This window comes from Catharus ustulatus, chromosome 34 (assembly GCF_009819885.2).
Source record: "Catharus ustulatus isolate bCatUst1 chromosome 34, bCatUst1.pri.v2, whole genome shotgun sequence".
In the NCBI taxonomy this organism is placed as follows: domain Eukaryota; kingdom Metazoa; phylum Chordata; class Aves; order Passeriformes; family Turdidae; genus Catharus; species Catharus ustulatus.
This window is the reverse complement of record NC_046254.1, coordinates 754,570-774,905: the sequence shown is the minus strand read 5'-3', so window position 1 is coordinate 774,905 and position 20,336 is coordinate 754,570. Positions and strand designations below refer to the sequence as shown.

Below are 20,336 nucleotides of genomic sequence, written 5' to 3'. Positions count from 1 at the left end.
TTTTCCTGGAATTCCCAAATTTCCCATCAGCATTCCCCAAATTCCAGGATTTGAAAAGTTCCTCCCAAAATTGCTCCCAGGATTCCCGAAATTCCCAAAATTTTAAATTGGATTCTCAAAATTCCCATCAGAATTCCCAAAATTCCCACAAAGATCCCAGAATTTCCACCAGAATCCCAAAATTCCTCTCAGATTCTGGAATTTTCTCCCAGAATTCCCAAATTTCCTCCTAAAATTAAAAAAAAATTCTTCCTGGAATTGCCAAAATTCCCACCAGGATCCCAAAGTTTTTCCCCAAATTCCTTCCAGAATTCCCCAAATTCCTCCAAGGATCCCAAAATTTCTCCCAGGAATTCCAGAATTTTTCCCAGGATTCCCCAAAATTCCTCCTGGAATTCCCAAATTCCCACCAGGATTCTCAAAATTCCCACAAAGATCCCAGAATTTCCACCAGAATCGACACCAGGGGGACATCGCAGATTTGGGGACATCACGGATTTGGGGACATCATGAGGAGGCCATGGGGACACCGTGGATTTGGGGACATTGCTGGCAGCACCACGGGGACACCCCAGGTGACACCAAGGCTTTGGGGACATCACGGCCACCAGGGCCATCCCCGTGACATTGCGGCCTTGGGGACACCCTGGGGACAGCCCGGCCGGGCGCTAGGCCCGAGCGCGCCCCTCGTTACCATGGCAACCCAGCGTGGCGCGGCCGCCATCTTAACTCCGGGCACCGTCCCGCCAACCACTTCCGCCCTCTCAGCCAATCACAACCCGCCGTGTTACCCACGTGACTCTCGGCAGCCGAACACAGCCGTGCCGTCGTTACGGACCCTACCGGAGCCCGCGAAGCTCCCGGGACCCCAACAGCATTGGTGACATTCCTGGAGACATTTTGGGGACAGTTAGAGCAGTCACGACGTCGCTGGACCCTCCCGTTGCCATGGAAACACCATAACGCCGCGGCCGCCATCTTAACTCGTGGCGCAGCCGCCATCTTAACTCCGGGCACCGTCCTGCCAACCACTTCCGCCCTCTCAGCCAATCACAACCCGCCGTGTTATCCACGTGACTCCCGGCAGCCGAACACAGCCGTGCCGCCGTTAACGAATCTACCGGAGCCCGAGAGGCTCCCGGGACCCAAACAGCATTGGCGAAATCCCTGGGGACATGCTGGGGACAATCCGAGCAGTCACGAGGGCTCGAGACCCTCCCGTTGCCATGGAAACACCATAACGCCGCGGCCGCCATCTTAACTCGTGGCGCGGCCGCCATCTTAACTCCGGGCACCTTCCCGCCAACCACTTCCGTCCTCCCAGCCAATCACAACCCGCCGTGTTACCCACGTGACCCCCCAATAACCGAACACAGCCGTGCAGCCGTTAACGAACCTACCGGAGCCCGCGAGGCTCCCGGGACCCCAACAGCATTGGTGACACTCCTGGAGACATTTTGGGGACAGTTCGAGCAGTCACGACGTCGTTGGACCCTCCCGTTGCCATGGAAACACCATAACGCCGCGGCCGCCATCTTAACTCGTGGCGCAGCCGCCATCTTAACTCCGGGCACAACTTCCGCCGTTTCAGCCAATCACAACCTCCCGTTTCCCCCCACGTGACCTCCCGGTAGCCGAACCCGGAAGTGCCGCCGCCGCCATGGACCCCGCCGCTCCCCGTGAGTTCCGAGCGATGCCCTGAGGGAATTTCGGTTTTTAACCCCGCCGGGATTCACTTTTCCTTTCTCTTTCAGCCCCAAAACGGCGCGGGCCCGCCCGCTTGGCGGATCCGCGGCCTCTGTTCGAGGATACGAGCGCTACCGGGGCGTCACCGGGCCGCGGTTTCGGGGCTCCGCCGCCGCCCTCGGGCTCCTCCTCGTCCTCGGCGGTGCCGCCGTTCCCGGGAGCTCCCGGCGCGTTCCTGAGCGAGCCCGTGTCCAGCCTGGCCGCGGCCTACGGGAGCAGCCTGGCCTCGCATGTGGAGGGGAACGTGAGGCACCGGCGGGAAAAACGGGGGGGAAATGGGGAAAAACCGGGATAAAACGGGGGGAAATGGGGAAAACCGGGATAAAACGGGGGGGAAATGGGATAAAACGGGGTAAAAACCGGGATAAAATGGGATGAAACGGGGGAAAATGGGGGGGGAATGGGATAAAACGGGGGAAACGGGGAAAAAAGCCGGTATAAAACGGGGGAAACGGGGAAAAACCGGGATAAAATGGGGTAAAAACCGGGATAAAATGGGATAAAATGGGGGGAAACTGGGGGAAAATGGCATAAAACGGGGTAAAATCCGGGATAAAAATTGGATGAAATTGAGTGAAAATGGGGAAAACCGGGATTAAATGGGATAAAATGGGGAAAGCCGGGATTAAATGGGATAAAACGGGGAAAACCGGGTAAAAACTGAGATGAAATGGGAGGAAACGGGAAAAAAACAGGATAAAACGGGGGAAAATCAGGATAAAATGGGGTAAAACAGGGATGAAATTGGATAAAATGGGATAAAACGGGGTCAAAATCGTGATAAAGTGGGATAAAACGGGGAAATGGGGAAAAAACGGGATAAAACGGGGGGCGGGATATGGGATAAAATGGGATAGAATGGGGGGAAATGGGGAAGAAATTGGATAAAACGGGGGAAAACCAGGATAAAATGGGATAAAATGGGGGGAAACCGGGATAGAATTGGATAAAATGGGGGGAAAATGGGATAAACGGGATGAAATGGGAAAAAAAAACGGGGGGAAATGGGGTGAAAATGGGATAAAACGGGGGGAAAATGGGGGAAAACTGGCATACAATTGGATAAAATGGGGTAAAAACCGGGGGAAATGGGGGGAAATGGGGGAAAACCGGGATAAAACAGGGAAAACTGGAATAAAATGGGATAAAACGGGGGGAAACAGGGAAATACTGGGATGAAACGGGGGAAAAATGCAATAAAACAGGGGGAAATGGGGGGAAAATGGGATAAAATGGGATAAAACGGGGTAAAAACCGGGATGAAATGGGATGAATTGGGGGGAAATGGGGGAAAACTGGGATGAAACGGCGTAAAATGGGATAAAATGGGGTAAAAATTGGGATAAAATGGGATAAAATGGCGGGAAAATGGGAAAAACCGGGATAAAACGGGGTAAAAACCAGGATAAAGTGGGATAAAATGGGGGGAAACTGGGGGAAAATGAGATAAAATGGGGAAAACCGGGATAAAATGGGAAAAAAACGGGGAAAACCAGGGAAAAACTGGGATGAAACGGGAGGAAACAGGGAAAAAACGGGATAAAACGGGATAAAAACGGGGGGAAAATGGGATAAAATAGGGGAAAATGGGGGGAAATGGGGGAGAAATTGGATAAAATGGGGGGAAAATGGGATAAAATGGGATGAAACAGGGAAAAATTGGGATAAAACGGGGTAAAAACCGGGATAAAATTGGATAAAATGGGGAAAAAACGGGATAAAATGGGATAGAACAGGGTAAAAACTGGGATAAAACGAGGGAAAATGGGGAAAAAGCAGGATAAAATGGGGTGAAATGGATAAAATAAGATAAAACGGGTTAAAAACTGGGATAAAATGGGGGAAATGGGGGGAAAATGGGATGAAACGGGATAAAACGGGGTAAAACGGGATAAAACGGGGTAAAAATTGGGATAAAATGGGATAAAACGGGGTAAAAATTGGGATAAAATGGGATAAAACGGGGAGGAAATGGGGAAAACCGGGATATAGTTGGATAAAATGGTGGGAAAAGGGGAAAAACCAGGATAAAAAAGGGGGAAATGGGGTGAAAATGGGATAAAATAGGGAAAAAAACAGGATAAAATGGGATAAAACGGGGTAAAAATAGGATAAAATGAAGGAAAATGGGGTGAAAATGTGGAAAAAGGGAGGGAAAATGGCATGAAAATGGGGAAAAAAGGGGTGAACATGGGATAAAAATGGGATAAGAATGGAATAAAATGGGATAAAAATGGGATAAAACGGGGAAAGACGGGGTGAAAATGGGATAAAATAGGGAAAAATGGGGGGAAAATGGGGAAAATTTTGGGAAAGTCAGGGGAAAATGGGGAAGAAATGGGAAAAATTGGGAAAAAAATGGGGAAAAACTCGGGAAAATTGGGGAAATTTTTGAAAAAAATGGGGAAAAATCTGGGAAAAATGGGGAAAATTTTGGGAAAATCTGGGAAAATTTAAGAAAATCAGGGGAAAATATGGGGAAATTGGGAAAAAATTGGGAAAAATGTGAAAAACTTTGGGAAAATTTGGGGGAGGTCAGGGAAAAATGGGGAAGAAAGGGGAAAAATTGGGAATAAAATGGGGAAAAACCAGGAAATAACCAGGAAAAATGGGAAAAAAATCAAGAAAAAATGGGGAAAAAATGGGAAAAAATCAAGAAAAAATGGAGAAAAAATGGGAAAAAATTGGGAAAAAATCAGGAAAAACTGGGAAAATTTTGGGGAAAACTTTGGGAAAATGTGGGAAAAGCTGGAAAATCGTGTAAATCTGAATTTTTTTGGCTCAGCTGGGACGCTGGGTGCCCGTGGGCAAACTGAAATATTACTTTGCTGTGGACACCGTGTACGTGGGCAGGAAACTGAGGCTGCTCGTCTTCCCCTTCGGCCACCCGGTACTGGGAGGGACTGGGAGGGACTGGGAGGGGACTGGGAGGGACTGGGAGGGACTGGGAGGGACTGGGATGGACTGGGAGGGACTGGGAGGGGACTGGGAGGGACTGGGAGGGACTGGGAGGGACTGGGAGAGACTGGGAGGGACTGGGAGGGGACTGGGATGGACTGGGAGAGACTGGGAGGGACTGGGAGGGACTGGGAGGGACTGGGAGGGGACTGGGATGGACTGGGAGAGACTGGGAGGGACTGGGAGGGGATTTGGGATGTACTGGGGTAACTGGGAGTGGGTTCAGGGTTTTACTGGGAGGCACTGGGAAGGGACTGGGAGGGACTGGGAGGGACTGGGAGGGGATTGGGAGGGACTGGGAGGGACTGGGAGGGGACTGGGAGGGACTGGGAGGGGATTGAGGGGAACTGGGAGGGGGTTCAGGGTTACTGGGAGGGGACTGGGATGGACTGGAAGAGAACTGGGATTGACTGGGAGGGACTGGGAGGGGACTGGGGGGACACTGGGAGGGACTGGGAAAGGGTTGGGAGTGACTGGGAGAGACTGGGATGGACTGGGAGAGGGTTCAGGGTTACTGGGCTGGACTGGGAGTGACTGGGATTGGATTGGGAGGGAACTGGGATGGACTGGGATGGGGTTCAGGGTTACTGGGATGGACTGGGATGGGGTTGGGAGGGAACTGGGATGGGGTTCAGGGTTACTGGGAGGGACTGGGATGGACTGGGAGGGAACTGGGATGGACTGGGATGGGGTTCAGGGTTACTGGGAGGGACTGGGATGGGGTTTTGGGGTGGATTTGGGATTTTGGGGCTCTTTGGGAGGATTTTGGTGTATTTGGGGTTTCTGGGCTGGTTTTGGGGGATTTGGGGCTGGTTTGGGGCAGTTTTTGGGCTGTTTTGGGATGATTTTGGATGTTTTAGGGTGATTTCGGGGGATTTTGGGCTGATTTTGGGTGGTTTTGGATTATTTTGGGGTTTTGGGGCTTGTTTTGGATGATTTTGGATGATTTTGGGGCAGTTTTTGGATGATTTTGGGGCAGATTTGGATGATTTTGGGGCAGTTTTTGGATGATTTTGGGGCAGATTTGGATGATTTTGGGGCAGTTTTTGGATGATTTTGGCTGTGTGTACCCCCAGGACTGGCAGGTTCTGTTTTGGGGAAGTTTTTAGGGCAGTTTTGGGATGATTTTGGGCAGTTTTTGGGTGATTTTGGTGTCTGTCCCCCAGGACTGGCAGGTTCTGGTTTTGGGCAGTTTTTGGGGGCTGTTTTTGGGCTGTTTTTAAGCAGTTTTTGGGCAGTTTTTGGCTGTCTGTCCCCCAGGACTGGCAGGTTCTGTTCTGGGGCAGTTTTTGAGCTGGTTTTTGGTGGTTTTTGGGGCAGTTTTTGGGTGATTTTGGTGTCTGTCCCCCAGGACTGGCAGGTTCGGTACCAGCAGGACGCTCCGGTCGCTCCTCGCTTCGATGTCAACGCCCCCGACCTTTACATCCCGGGTAGGGACCCAAAACTGCCCTGGGACCCCCAAAAACTGCCCTGGGACCCCCAAAATCTGCCCTGGGACCCCCAAAAACTGCCCTGGGACCCCCAAAATCCATCCTGGGACCCCCAAAACTGCCCTGGGACCCCCAAAAACTGCCCTGGGACCCCCAAAACTGCCCTGGGACCCCCAAAAACTGCTCGGGGACCCCAAAAACTGCCCTGGGACCCCCCAAAACACCTCGGGGACCCCCCAAAACACCTCGGGGATCCCCAAAAACTGCTCGGGGATCCCCAAAAACACCTCGGGGACCCCCAAAAACTCCCCTGGGATCCCCAAAACTGCCCTGGGACCCCCAAAAACCCCCCTGGGACACCCAAAAACTGCCCTGGGACCCCCAAAATTCACCTTGTGATCCCCAAAATCCATCTCAGGATCCCCAAAAACTGCCCTGGGACACCCAAAAACTGCCCTGGGACCCTCAAAAACTGCCCTGGGATCCCCAAAATCCATCCTGGGACCCCCAAAAACTGCCCTGGGACCCCCAAAATTCACCTTGTGATCCTCAAAATCCATCTCAGGATCCCCAAAAACCCCCTGGGAGCCCCAAAATCCATCTCAGGACCCCCAAAATCTGCCCTGGGACCCCCAAAATTCACCCTGGGACCCCCAAAAACTGCCCTGGGACACCCAAAATCTGCCCTGGGACCCCCAAAAACAGCACTGGGACCCCCAAAAACAGCACTGGGACCCCTAAAATCCACCCTGGGTTCCCCAAAATTTATCCTGGGACCCCCAAAATTCATCTCAGGACCCCCAAAACCATCCTGGGACCTCCAAAAACTGCCCTGGGATCCCCAAAATCCATCCTGGGACCCCCAAAATTTATCTTGGGACCCTCAAAATCCATCTCAGGACCCCTAAAATTCATCCTGGCACCCCCAAAATCCATCCTGGGACCCAAAAAACTGCCCTGGGACCCCCAAAAACAGCTCTGGGACCCTCAGAAACTGCCCTGGGAGCCCCAAAATTCACCTTGTGATCCTCAAAATCCATCTCAGGATCCCCAAAAACCCCCTGGGAGCCCCAAAATTCATCCTGGGATCCCCAAAAACTGCCCTGGGACCCCTAAAATCCACCCTGGGTTCCCCAAAATTTATCCTGGGACCCTCAAAATTTATCCTGGGACCCCCAAAATCCATCTCAGGACCCCCCAAACCATCCTGGGACCTCCAAAAACTGCCCTGGGACACCCAAAATCTGCCCTGGGACCCCCAAAAACTGCCCTGGGACCCCAAAAATCCATCTCAGGATCCCCAAAATTTATCCTGGGACCCCAAAATCCACCCTGGGACCCCCAAATTTTATCCTGGGACTCCCCCCAATCTTTCCTAATCCTCCCAAAACCTCCCAAAATCCACAAAAATTCCCCCAAAATCCCACTCAAAACTCCCCAATTTTCCCCCAAAACCCCAAAATCCCCAAATTCCCTCCCAAAATCCCAAAAATTCTCTTCAAAATCCCCTCCAAAACCCCAAAAATCCCATAAAATTCCTCCAAAAATCCCCAAAATTCCCTCCAAAATCCCTCAATACCCAAAAATCCCCAAAATTCCCTCCACAATCCCCCCAAACATCCCCAAAATTCCCAAATTCTCTCCAAAATCCCCCCAAAATTCCCAAAAATCCCCTCCAAAATCCCCAAAATTCCTTCCAAAATCTCCAAAATTCCCAATAACCCCTCCAAAATTCCCTCCAAAATCCCCCCAAAACCCAAAAATCCCCAAAATTCTCTTCAATATTCCCCCAAAAATCCTATAAAATTCCCTCCAAAACCCCCAAAATTCCCGAAAAATCCCCAAAATCCCTCCAAAATTCCCTAAAAAGCCCCAAAATTCCCTCACAAATTCCTAAATCCCTCCCCAAAATGCCCCAAAATCTCCCCAAACTCCCCCAAAATTCCACTCAAAATTCACCAATTTTCCCCTGAAACCCCAATATCCCCTCTAGAATCCCCCCAAAAACCCAAAAATCTCCAAAATTCCCTCCAAAATCCCCCCAAAAATCCCCAAAATCCCCAAAAAATCCCCAAAATTCCCTCAAAAATCCCCAAAAATCCCCAAAATTCCCTCCAAAATTCCCTAAACCCCCCCAAAATCCCACTCAAACCTCCCCAAATTTCCCTCAAAATCCCCAAAAATCCCCCAAATTCCCTCCAAAATTCCCCCAAAATTCCCTAAAAATCCCCAAAATCCCCCCACAAATCCCTCAATCCCTCCCCAAACCCCCCCAAAATCCCACTCAAAACTCCCCAAACTTTCCCCCCAAACCCCCTAAAAATTCCCAAACCCCCCAAAAACCCCAAAAAAACCCCAAAAATTCCCAAATTTCCCCCCCAGCCATGGCTTTCCTCACCTACATCCTCCTGGCCGGCCTCGCTTTGGGCACACAGAACAGGTACAAAAAATTCCAATTTTTTTTTTTTTTCTCCCCAAATTTTTTGTCCTATTTCAAAATAATTTTAAAAATTAAAATTTTGGGGTGAATTTTTCAGATTTTCACCCGACAGCCTGGGCTTGGTGGCGAGCTCAGCCCTGGCCTGGCTGCTGCTGGAGGTGCTGAGCGTCCTCCTGAGCCTCTACCTGGTGTCGGTGAGCGCCGAGCTCAGCCCCATCGACCTGCTGGCCTTCGCTGGATACAAATATGTGGGGTGAGGAAAAATTTGGGGACATATTTGGGATTTTTTGGGGATTTTTTGGGAATTTTTTGGGATTTTTTTGGGGATTTTTTGGATTTTTTTTGGATTTTTTTTGGATTTTTTTTGGATTTTTTTCCGATTTTTTTTTGAATTTTTTGTGATTTTTTTTGATTTTTTTCAGAATTTTTTTTGGATTTTTTTCTCTGATATTTAGGGATTTATTTCCCTTTTTTAGGGGATTTTTTTGGATTTTTTGGGATTTTTTGGGGATTTTTTTCAATTTTTTTTCGATTTTTTTTCAAATTTTTTTTGGATTTTTTTTTAAATTTTTGGGGATTTTTTTCCCTGATATTTAGGGATTTCTTTCCCTTTTTAGGGGATTTTTTGGGATTTTTTGGGATTTTTTTGATTTTTTTCGATTTTTTTCGGATTTTTTTTCAATTTTTTTCTGATTTTTTTTTTAATTTTTTGGGATTTTTTTCCCACTTATTTAGGGATTTATTTCCCTTTTTTGGGAATTTTTTGGGATTTTTTTGGGGATTTTTTTTCTTTTTTTTTAGAATTTTTTCCTGCATTTTTTGGGATTTTTTTCCCATTTTTTGGGATTTTTTTCCTGCATTTTTTGGGATTTTTTTCCTGCATTTTTGGGATTTTTTTCCCCATTTTTTGGGATTTTTTTCCCCATTTTTTGGGATTTTTTTCCCATTTTTTGGGATTTTTCCCCCAGCCCTGGCCTGGCTGCTGCTGGAGGTGCTGAGCGTCCTCCTGAGCTCAGCCCCATCGACCTGCTGGCCTTTGCTGGATACAAATATGTGGGGTGAGGAAAAATTTCGGGTATATTTGGGATTTTTTGGGGATTTTTGGGGAATTTTTTGGGATTTTTTTGGGGATTTTTTTTATTTTCTTCGGATTTTTTTTGGATTTTTTTCGGATTTTTTTTCGATTTTTTTCTGATTATTTTCGGAATTTTTTTGGATTTTTTTCAGAATTTTTTTGGGATTTTTTTTCCTGATATTTAGGGATTTAGTTCCCTTTTTTAGGGATTTTTTGGGATTATTTTGGGATTTTTTTCGATTTTTTTCCGATTTTTTTCCGATTTTTTTTTTATTTTTTTTGAATTTTTTGGGATTTTTTTCCCAGTTATTTGGGATTTTTCCTGTTATTTAGGGATTTATTTCCCTTTTTTAGGGATTTTTTGGGAATTTTTTGGGGATTTTTTTTGGATTTTTTTCGATTTTTTTTCAATTTTTTTTCAAATTTTTTTTTCTATTTTTTTACGATTTTTTTTACTATCTTTTTCAGAATTTTTTTGGATTTTATTTAATTTTTTTGGGTTTTTTTTAATTTTTTGGGATTTTTTCCTAGTTTTTGGGGATTTATTTACCTTATTTGGGGATTTTTCTGGGATTTTTTTGGAGTTTTTTTTCGATTTTTTTTTCGATTTAAAAAAAAATTTTTGGGAGATTTTTTCCCGGGTTTATTGCGATAATTTTCCAGATTTTTGGGGATTTTTCCCCTGTTTTTTTGGGGATTTTTTTTCCATTTTTGGGCATTTTTTTCCCATTTTTCGGGATTTTTTTCCCATTTTTTGGGATTTTTTTCCCATTTTTTGGGATTTTTTTCCCATTTTTCGGGATTTTTTTCCTGCATTTTTTGGGATTTTTTTCCCATTTTTTTGGGATTTTTTTCCTGCAATTTTTGGGATTTTTTTCCCATTTTTTGGGATTTTTCCCCCAGCCCTGGCCTGGCTGCTGCTGGAGGTGCTGAGCGTCCTCCTGAGCTCAGCCCCATCGACCTGCTGGCCTTTGCTGGATACAAATATGTGGGGTGAGGAAAAATTTGGGGACATATTGGGGATTTTTTGGGGGTTTTTTGGGGATTTTTTGGGAATTTTTTTGGGATTTTTTCGATTTTTTTCAGATTTTTTTTCGATTTTTTTCGGATTTTTTTTCGATTTTTTGGGATTTTTTTCAAATTTTTTTTGGATTTTTTTTTTAATTTTTTGGGGATTTTTTTCCCCTGATATTTAGGGATTTATTTCCCTTTTTAGGGGATTTTTTGGGATTTTTTTGGGATTTTTTTCGATTTTTTTCGGATTTTTTTTCGATTTTTTTTCAAATTTTTTCCGATTTTTTTCTGATTTTTTTTTTAATTTTTTGGGATTTTTTTCCCTGTTATTTAGGGATTTTTTTCCCTTTTTTAGGGATTTTTTGGGAATTTTTTAGGATTTTTTTGGGATTTTTTTTCTTTTTTTTTAGATATTTTTCAGGATTTTCTGGGATTTTTTTCCATTTTTTTCAGGATTTTTTTGCGTCTTTTTCAGGATTTTTTTCCATTTTTTGTGAGAATTTAATATGGTTTTTTTCCCTCTTCTTTTGGAGTTTTTTCCCCATTTTTTTGGATTTTTTTCCTGCATTTTTTGGGATTTTTTCCCCATTTTTTGGGATTTTTTTCCTGCATTTTTTGGCATTTTTTTCCCATTTTTTGGGATTTTTCCCCCAGCCCTGGCCTGGCTGCTGCTGGAGGTGCTGAGCTCAGCCCCATCGACCTGCTGGCCTTTTCTGGATACAAATGTGTGGGGTGAGGAAAAATTTGGGGACATATTGGGGATTTTTTGGGGATTTTTTGGGATTTTTTTGGGAATTTTTTTGGGATTTTTTCGATTTTTTTCGGATTTTTTTTCGATTTTTTTTCGATTTTTTTCCATTTTTTTACGATTTTTTAAAAATTTTGTTTGAAATTTTTTTTTATTATTATCACAATTTTTTGGGGATTTTTTTCCCTGATATTTAGGGATTTATTTCCCTTTTTTAGGGGATTTTTTGGGATTTTTTTGGGATTTTTTTCGATTTTTTTTCGAATTTTTTTCGAATTTTTCTTTATTTTTTTTCGATCCTTTTTTGATTTTTTTTCGAATTTTTTGAGGATTTTTTTTTCAGTATTTGGGGATTTTTCCCCTCTTTTTTAATATTACTTTTGTATTTTAGGGGGGTTCTTTGGGGTTTTTTTTTTTATTTTTTCCTTTCTTTTTGATTTTTTTTCAGGATTTTCTGGGTTTTTTTTCGGTTTTCTTCCTGATTTTTTGCGTCTTTTTCAGGAATTTTTTTCCATTTTTGGGAGAGATTTTACCTGGTTTTTTCCCCTCTTCTTTTGGGATTTTTTTCCCCATTTTTGGGATTTTTTTTCCCCATTTTTGGGGGATTTTTCCTTTTTTTTGGAGATTTTTTTCCCTGTTTTGGGATATTTTTTCATGTTTTTCTCAGCTCACCCCATGGACCTGCTGGCCTTTGCTGGATACAAATATGTGGGGTGAGGAAAAATTTGGGGACATATTGGGGATTTTTTTCGGATTTTTTTTTGATTTTTTTTCAATTTTTTTCGATTTTTTCCAATTATTTTCGGAATTTTTTAGGATTTTTTTCAGAATTTTTTGGGGATTTTTTTCCCTGATATTTAGGGATTTATTTCCCTTTTTTAGGGGATTTTTTGGGATTTTTTTGGGATTTTTTTCGATTTTTTTCGGATTTTTTTTCGATTTTTTTTCAATTTTTTTCGGATTTTTTTCGGATTTTTTTCAGATTTTTTTTCGATTTTTTTCTGATTTTTTTAAAAATTTTTTGGGATTTTTTTCCCACTTATTTAGGGATTTTTTCCCTGATATTTAGGGATTTATTTCCCTTTTTTAGGGATTTTTTGGGATTTTTTTGGGATTTTTTTTGGATTTTTTCGATTTTTTTTCCAATTTTTTTTCGATTTTTTTCGATTTTTTTCAATTTTTTTTGATTTTTTTTCAAATTTTTTTTGGATTTTTTTTTTAATTTTTTGGGATTTTTTTCCCTGATATTTAGGGATTTATTTCCCTTTTTTAGGGGATTTTTTGGGATTTTTTTGGGATTTTTTTCGATTTTTTTCGAATTTTTTTCGATTTTTTTTCGATTATTTTCTGATTTTTTTTTCGAATTTTTTGGGATTTTTTTTCCAGTTATTTAGGGATTTTTTTTCCCTGATATTTAGGGATTTATTTCCCTTTTTTAGGGATTTTTTGGGAATTTTTCGGGGATTTTTTTGGAGTTTTTTTCGATTTCTTTGCGATTTAAAAAAAAATTTTTGGGAGATTTTTTCCCAGGTTTATTGCAATAATTTTCCAGATTTTTGGGGATTTTTCCCCTGTTTTTTTGGGGATTTTTTTCCATTTTTGGGCATTTTTTCCCCATTTTTCGGGATTTTTTTCCTGCATTTTTTTGGGATTTTTTTCCCATTTTTTTGATTTTTTTCCTGCATTTTTTGGGATTTTTTTCCCATTTTTTTTTATTTTTTTCCTGCATTTTTGGGATTTTTCCCCATTTTTTGGGATTTTTTTGCAATTTTTTTTGGATTTTTTTCCCATTTTTTGGGATTTTTTTCCCCAATTTTTGGGATTTTTTTTCCAATTTTTTTGGGATTTTTTTTCCCATTTTTTGGGATTTTTTTCCCATTTTTTGGGATTTTTCCCCCAGCCCTGGCCTGGCTGCTGCTGGAGGTGCTGAGCGTCCTCCTGAGCTCAGCCCCATCGACCTGCTGGCCTTTGCTGGATACAAATATGTGGGGTGAGGAAAAATTTGGGGACATATTTGGGATTTTTTGGGGATTTTTTGGGATTTTTTGGGGATTTTTTTGGGGATTTTTTGGATTTTTTTTCAATTTTTTTTCCAATTTTTTTTCAATTTTTTTCGATTTTTTTCGATTTTTTTTCAAATATTTTTTGGATTTTTTTTTTTAATTTTTTGGGATTTTTTTTCCCTGATATTTAGGGATTTATTTCCCTTTTTTAGGGGATTTTTTGGGATTTTTTGGGATTTTTTTCGATTTTTTTTGGATTTTTTTTCGAATTTTTCTTTTTTTTTTCCGATCTTTTTTTCGACTCTTTTTTGAATTTTTTTCGAATTTTTTGAGGATATTTTTTCCAGTATTTGGGAATTTTTCCACCTCTTTTTTAAAATTATTTTTCTATTTTAAAGGTTTTTTTGGGGTTTATTTGTGATTTTTTCCTAATTTTTGGGAATTTTTTTCAGGATTTTCTGGGATTTTTTCCATTTTTTTCTGGATTTTTTTGCGTCTTTTTCACGATTTTTGGGAGGGATTTTATCTGTTTTTTTCCCTCCAATTTTGGGATTTTTCTTCCTCATTTTTTGGATTTTTTTTCCCTTTTTTGAGGATTTTTCCCCCAGCCCTGGCCTGGCTGCTGCTGGAGGTGCTGAGCGTCCTCCTGAGCTCAGCCCCATCGACCTGCTGGCCTTTGCTGCATACAAATATGTGGGGTGAGCAAAAATTTGGGGACATATTTGGGATTTTTTGGGGATTTTTTTAGATTTTTTTGGGATTTTTTTCGATTTTTTTCGGATTTCTTTTCGATTTCTTTTCGATTTTTTTTTCGATTTTTTTTCAATTTTTTTCAGATTTTTTTTGGATTTTTTTTTAATTTTTTGGGATTTTTTTTCCCAGTTATTTAGGGATTTTTTCCCTGATATTTAGGGATTTATTTCCCTTTTTTAGGGGATTTTTTGGGATTTTTTTGGGATTTTTTTGGGATTTTTTGGGATTTTTTCGGATTTTTTTTTGATTTTTTTGAATTTTTTGGGATTTTTTTCCCACTTATTTAGGGATTTTTTCCCTGATATTTAGGGATTTATTTCCCTTTTTTAGGGATTTTTTGGGATTTTTTTGGGATTTTTTTTGGATTTTTTCGATTTTTTTTCCAATTTTTTTTCGATTTTTTTTCGATTTTTTTCAATTTTTTTTGATTTTTTTTCAAATTTTTTTTGGATTTTTTTTTTAATTTTTTGGGATTTTTTTCCCTGATATTTAGGGATTTATTTCCCTTTTTTAGGGGATTTTTTTGGAATATTTTTGGGATTTTTTTCGATTTATTTTCGAATTTTTTTCGAATTTTTCTTTATTTTTTTTCGGTCTTTTTTCCGATTCTTTTTTGAATTTTTTTTAAATTTTTTGAGGATATTTTTTCCAATATTTGGGGATTTTTCCCTTCTTTTTTAAGATTATTTTTCTATTTTAGAGGTTTTTTTGGGATTTATTTGTGATTTTTTCCTATTTTATTGGAACTTTTTCAGGATTTTTTGGGATTTTTTTCATTATTTTCAGGAATTTTTTGCGTCTTTTTCAGGACTTTTGGGAGGGATTTTATCTGTTTTTTGGGGTTTTTTTGTTTTTTCATGTAAAAATGGGATTTTTGGTTGTGTTTTTTCCCCTTTAATTTTTTTCCCTCGATATTTTGGATTTATTTTAATTTGTGTTGTTGGTTTTTTTTGTTTTTTATTTTGTTTTTTCATGTAAAAATGGAATTTTTGGTTGTGTTTTTTTGCAGGATGATCGTGGGGCTCGTGGCCGGGCTGCTGCTGGGAAGGGTCGGGTACTACGTGGCCTTGAGTTGGTGCTGCTTGAGTATTTTTATTTTTATGGTGAGTTTGGACGTTTTGGGGATTTTGGGATTTTTTTGGAATTTTTTGGGGGTTTTTTTGAGGTGTTTTTGGGATTTTTTGGGGATTTTTTGGAGTTTTTTGGGGATTTTTAGGGGATTTTTTGAGGGTTTTTTGGGTTTTTTTTGATTTTCTGAAGTTTTTTGGGGATTTTTTTGAGTTTTTTTTTATTTTTAGGGGATTTTTTGGGGGGTTTTGAGGGTTTTTTTTTATTTTCTGGAGTTTTTTTGACTGTTTTTAGGGCAATTTTTGGGGGTTTTTTGGGATTTTTTTGAGTTTTTTTTATTTTTAGGGGCTTTTTGGCTATTTTTGGGGGGATTTTTTGTTTTTGGGGGGTTTTGGGGGATTTGTTTTGTTTTTGGGTCTTTCTTTGGGGATTTTTTGGGACTTTTGGGATTTTTTAAGGTTTTTTTTTGGTTTTTTGACGGGATTTTTTGGATTTTGGGGAGGTGTTTGGGTTTTTGGGGGATTTTTTGGGGATTTTTTGAGGTTTTTTTTATTTTTAGTGGGTTTTTTGGTGATTTTTTCGGGATTTTTTGTTTTTTGTTTTTTGGGGAGGGTTTGGGGATTTTTGGGGACTTTCTTGGGGATTTTTTTTAGGTTTTTCTGGGGTTTGTTTTGGGGATTTTAGGACATTTTCGGGGATCTTTTGATATTTTTTTCATGTTTTTAGAGGGTTGTTTTTTGTTTTGGGGTGATTTTTTTGGGATTTTTTGGTTTTTGGTGTTTTTTGTTTGTTTGTTTTTGGGTGTTTTTTGGGGGTTTTTGGGATTTTTGAGGAATTTTTATCAATTTTATTCCCAAAATATTCACAGTGAGGCTGAAATTGCTCTGGGAGGCCTCGGCCAAGGGGATTTTGGGGCTGATTTTGAGACAATTTTGGGAATTTTTTTGGGATTTGTGTGGAAATTTTTTTTTATTTTTTGCATTTTCAGGATTTTAGTAGCTGGAAAATTCTCATCCCAAAGTCCCAAATCCCAAATTTGTTGCAGATCCGGACGCTGAGGCTGAAACTGATCTGGGAGGCAGCGGCCGAGGGGATTTTGGGGCTGATTTTGAACCAATTTGGGGATTTCTGAGGAAATTTTTTTTTTATTTTTTGGATTTTCAGTATTTTAGGAGCTGGAAAATTCTCATGCCAAGGTTTTAAATCCCAAATTTATTCCCAAATCCCCAAATTCGGACGCTGAGGCTGAAGCTGCTCTGAGAGGCCTCGGCCAAGGGGATTTTGGGGCCGATTTTGAGCCAATTTTGGGAATTTTTTTGGGATTTCTGTGGAAATATTTTTACTTTTTTTGATTTTCAGGATTTCAGGAGCTGGAAATTCTCATCCCAAGGTTTTAAATCCCAAATTTGTTCCCAAATCCGGACACTGAGGCTGAAGCTGCTCTGGGAGGCCTCGGCCGAGGGGATTTTGGGGCCAATTTTGAACCAATTTGGGGATTTCTGAGGGAATTTTTTTTTATTTTTTGGATTTTCAGGATGTTTGGAGCTGGAAAATTCTCATCTCAAGGTTTTAAATCCCAAATTTGTTTCCAATTTCCCCAGATTCGGACATTGAGGTTTAAATTGGTCTGGGAGGCCTCAACCGAGGAAATTTTGGGGCTGATTTTGAGCCAATTTTGGGAATTTTTTTGGGATTTCGGTGGAAATATTTTTTTATTTTTTTTGATTTCCAGGATTTCAGGAGCTGGAAAATTCTCATCTCAAAGTTCTAAATCCCAAATTTGTTCCCAATTCCCCCAGATCCAGACACTGAGGCTGAAACTGCTGTTGGAGGCCTCAGCCGAGGAAATTTTGGGGCCGATTTTGAACCAATTTTGGGATTTTTTTGGGGATTTCTGTGGGAACTTTTTTTGATTTTTTGGATTTTCAGGATGTTAGGAGCTGGAAAATTCTCATGCCAAGGTTTTAAATCCCAAATTTGTTTCCAAATCCCACAAATCCAGACACTGAGATTAAGCTGCTCTGTGAGGGCTAGGCCAAAGTGATTTTGAGGCCGATTTTGAGCCAATTTTGGGAATTCTGTGGAATTTTTTTTAATTTTTTTGGACTTTCAGGATGTTAGCAGCTGGAAAAGGTCAATCCTGGGCTTTTCAATCCCAAATTTGTTCCCAGTTCCCCCAAATCCTCATGCTGTGGCTTAAATTGCTCTGGGAGGCCTCGGCCAAGGGGATTTTGGGGCTGATTTTGAACCAATTTTGGGATTTTTTTTGGGATTTCTGTGGAAATTTTTTTTTATTTTTTGCATTTTCAGGATTTTAGTACCTGGAACAGGTCAATCCCAAGGTTTTAAATCCCAAATCTGTTCCAAAATCCCACAGATCCTGTCGCTGTGGCTTAAATTGCTCTGGGAGGCCTCAATCGAGGGGATTTTGGGGGCCGATTTTGAGCCAATTTTGGCACTTTTTAAAAGGATTTTTGTGGGAATTTTGGCCTTTTTTGGGATTTAAGGAGCTGAGGAGCTGGAAAATTCTCATCCCAAAGTTCTAAATCCCAAATTTGTTCCCAAATCCCCAAATCCAGACACTGAGGCTGAAGCTGCTCTGGGAGGCCTTGGCCGAGGGGATTTTGGGGCCGATTTTGAACCAGTTTGGGGATTTCTGAGGGAATTTTTTTTTATTTTTTGGATTTTCAGGATGTTTGGAGCTGGAAAATTCTCATGCCAAGGTTTTAAATCCCACATTTATTCCCAAATCCCCAAATTCGGACGCTGAGGCTGAAGCTGCTCTGAGAGGCCTCGGCCAAGGGGATTTTGGGGCCGATTTTGAGCCAATTTTGGGAATTTTTTTGGGGATTTCTGTGGAAATATTTTTACTTTTTTTGATTTTCAGGATTTTAGGAGCTGGAAAATTCACATCCCAAGGTTTTAAATCCGAAATTTGTTCCCAAATCCCCAGATCCAGACACTGAGGCTGAAACTGCTGTTGGAGGCCTCAGCCGAGGAAATTTTGGGGCCGATTTTGAACCAATTTTGGGATTTTTTTGGGGATTTCTGTGGAAATTTTTTTTTATTTTTTGCATTTTGAGAATTTTAGTAGCTGGAAAATTCTCATGCCAAGGTTTTAAATCCCAAATTTGTTTCCAAATCCCACAAATCCAGACACTGAGATTAAGCTGCTCTGTGAGGGCTAGGCCAAAGTGATTTTGAGGCCGATTTTGAGCCAATTTTGGGATTTCTGTGGAATTTTTTAAAATTTTTTTGGATTTTCAGGATGTTAGGAGCTGGAAAAGGTCAATCCCAGGCTTTTCAATCTTAAATTTTTTCCCAATTCCCCCAGATTCTCACGCTCTGGCTTAAATTGTTCTGGGAGGCCTCAGCCAAGGCGATTTTGTGGCCAATTTTGAACCAATTTTGGGATTTTTTTGGGGATTTCTGTGGAAATTTTTTTTTATTTTTTTGCATTTTCAGGATTTTAGCACCTGGAACAGGTCAATCCCAAGGTTTTAAATCCCAAATTTGTTACAAAATCCCCCAGATCCGGACGCTGAGGCTGAAGCTGCTCTGTGAGGCCTCGACCGAGGGGATTTTGGGGCCAATTTTGAGCCAATTTTGGGACTTTTAAATGGAATTTTTGTGGGAATTTTGGCTTTTTTTGGGATTTAAGGACCTGAGGAGCTGAAAAATTCTCATCCCAAAGTCCCAAATCCCAAATCTGTTGCAGATCCGGACGCTGAGGCTGAAACTGCTCTGGGAGGCCTTGGCCTAGGGGATTTTGGGGCCGATTTTGAACCGATTTTGAGATTTTTTTGGGGGGATTTCTGTGGAAATTTTTTTTAACTTTTTGTATTTTCAGGATTTTAGTAGCTGGAAAATTCTCATCCAAAGGTTTTAAACTCCAGATTTGTTCCCAAATTCCACAGATCCAGACACTGAGGCTGAAACTGCTCTCTGAGGCCTTGACTGAGGGGATTTTGGGGCTGATTTTGAGCCAATTCTGGGAAGTTTTTGGGGATTTCTGTGGGAATTTTTTTGCTTTTTTTGATTTTCAGGATTTTAGGAGCTGGAAAATTCTCATCCCAAGGTTTTAAATCCCAAATTTGTTCCCAAATCCCCAAATTCGGATGCTGAGGCTGAAGCTGCTATCGGAGGCTGAGGGGATTTTGGGGCCAATTTTGAGCCAATTTTGGGAATTTTTTGGGGATTTTTGCTTTTTTTGCATTTTCAGGATGTTAGGAGCTGGAAAATTCTCATCTTAAGGTTTTAAATCCCAAATTTGTTCCAAAATCCCACAGATCCAGACACTGAGGCTAAAACTGCTCTGGGAGGCCTCGGCCGAGGGGATTTTGGGGCCGATTTTGAGCCAATTTTGGGATTTCTGTGGAATTTTTTTTTATTTTTTGCATTTTCAGGATTTTAGCACCTGGAACAGGTCAATCCCAAGGTTTTAAATCCCAAATTTGTTACAAAATCCCCCAGATCCAGACGCTGAGGCTGAAGCTGCTCTGGGAGGCCTCGGCCAAGGGGATTTTGGGGCCAATTTTGAGCCAATTTAGGGACTTTTTAAAAGGATTTTTGTGGGAATTTTGGCCTTTTTTGGGATTTAAGGAGCTGAGGAGCTGGAAAATTCTCATCCCAAAGTTCTAAATCCCAAATTTGTTGCAGATCCGGACGCTGAGGCTGAAACTGCTCTGGGAGGTCTTGGCCGAGAGGATTTTGGGGCCGATTTTGCGCCAATTTTGGGATTTGTAGTGGAATTTTTATGGGAATTTTTGGATTTTAGGGGATTTTAAGAATCCAAGTGCTGATCCCAAAGTCCCAACTCCCAAATGTGTTGCAGATCCGGACGCTGAGGCTGAAGCTGCTGTCGGAGGCGGCGGCCGAGGGCGTTCTGGTGCGCGGCGCCAAGAACCAGCTGCGCATGTACCTGACCATGGCCATCGCCGCCGCCCAGCCCCTCTTCATGTACTGGCTCACCTTCCACCTGCTCAGGTGAGCCTGGAGCTGCTCCCACCTGCTCAGAATTCCTGGGAAAAACCCCAAAATCCCGGAGTTTTCCCCAAAAAAATTCCCGTCGTTTTCGGTCGTTTCAATAAACGGAATTTGA

The 20,336-nt window shown here is 41.6% G+C and overlaps 1 protein-coding gene across 1 annotated transcript; it reads left to right on the top strand.

The window, feature by feature from the left end:
- The first annotated feature begins 1,574 nt into the window (after positions 1–1,574).
- On the top strand, positions 1,575–20,336 carry YIF1B (Yip1 interacting factor homolog B, membrane trafficking protein). Its single transcript, XM_033083927.2, has 8 exons — positions 1,575–1,679; positions 1,755–1,990; positions 4,532–4,636; positions 6,056–6,134; positions 8,517–8,574; positions 8,672–8,827; positions 15,177–15,270; positions 20,070–20,336. Exons 1-8 carry the CDS (start codon positions 1,661–1,663, stop codon positions 20,223–20,225), a joined length of 903 nt encoding a protein of 300 aa, XP_032939818.1. The 5' UTR covers positions 1,575–1,660; the 3' UTR covers positions 20,226–20,336.

Bases quoted from the DNA above. Each gene is read 5' to 3' on its own strand.
- YIF1B (XM_033083927.2), top strand. The intron at 4,637-6,055 runs GTACTGGGAGGG...TCTGTCCCCCAG, and splicing joins TCTTCCCCTTCGGCCACCCG to GACTGGCAGGTTCGGTACCA. The intron at 8,575-8,671 runs GTACAAAAAATT...TGAATTTTTCAG, and splicing joins GCTTTGGGCACACAGAACAG to ATTTTCACCCGACAGCCTGG.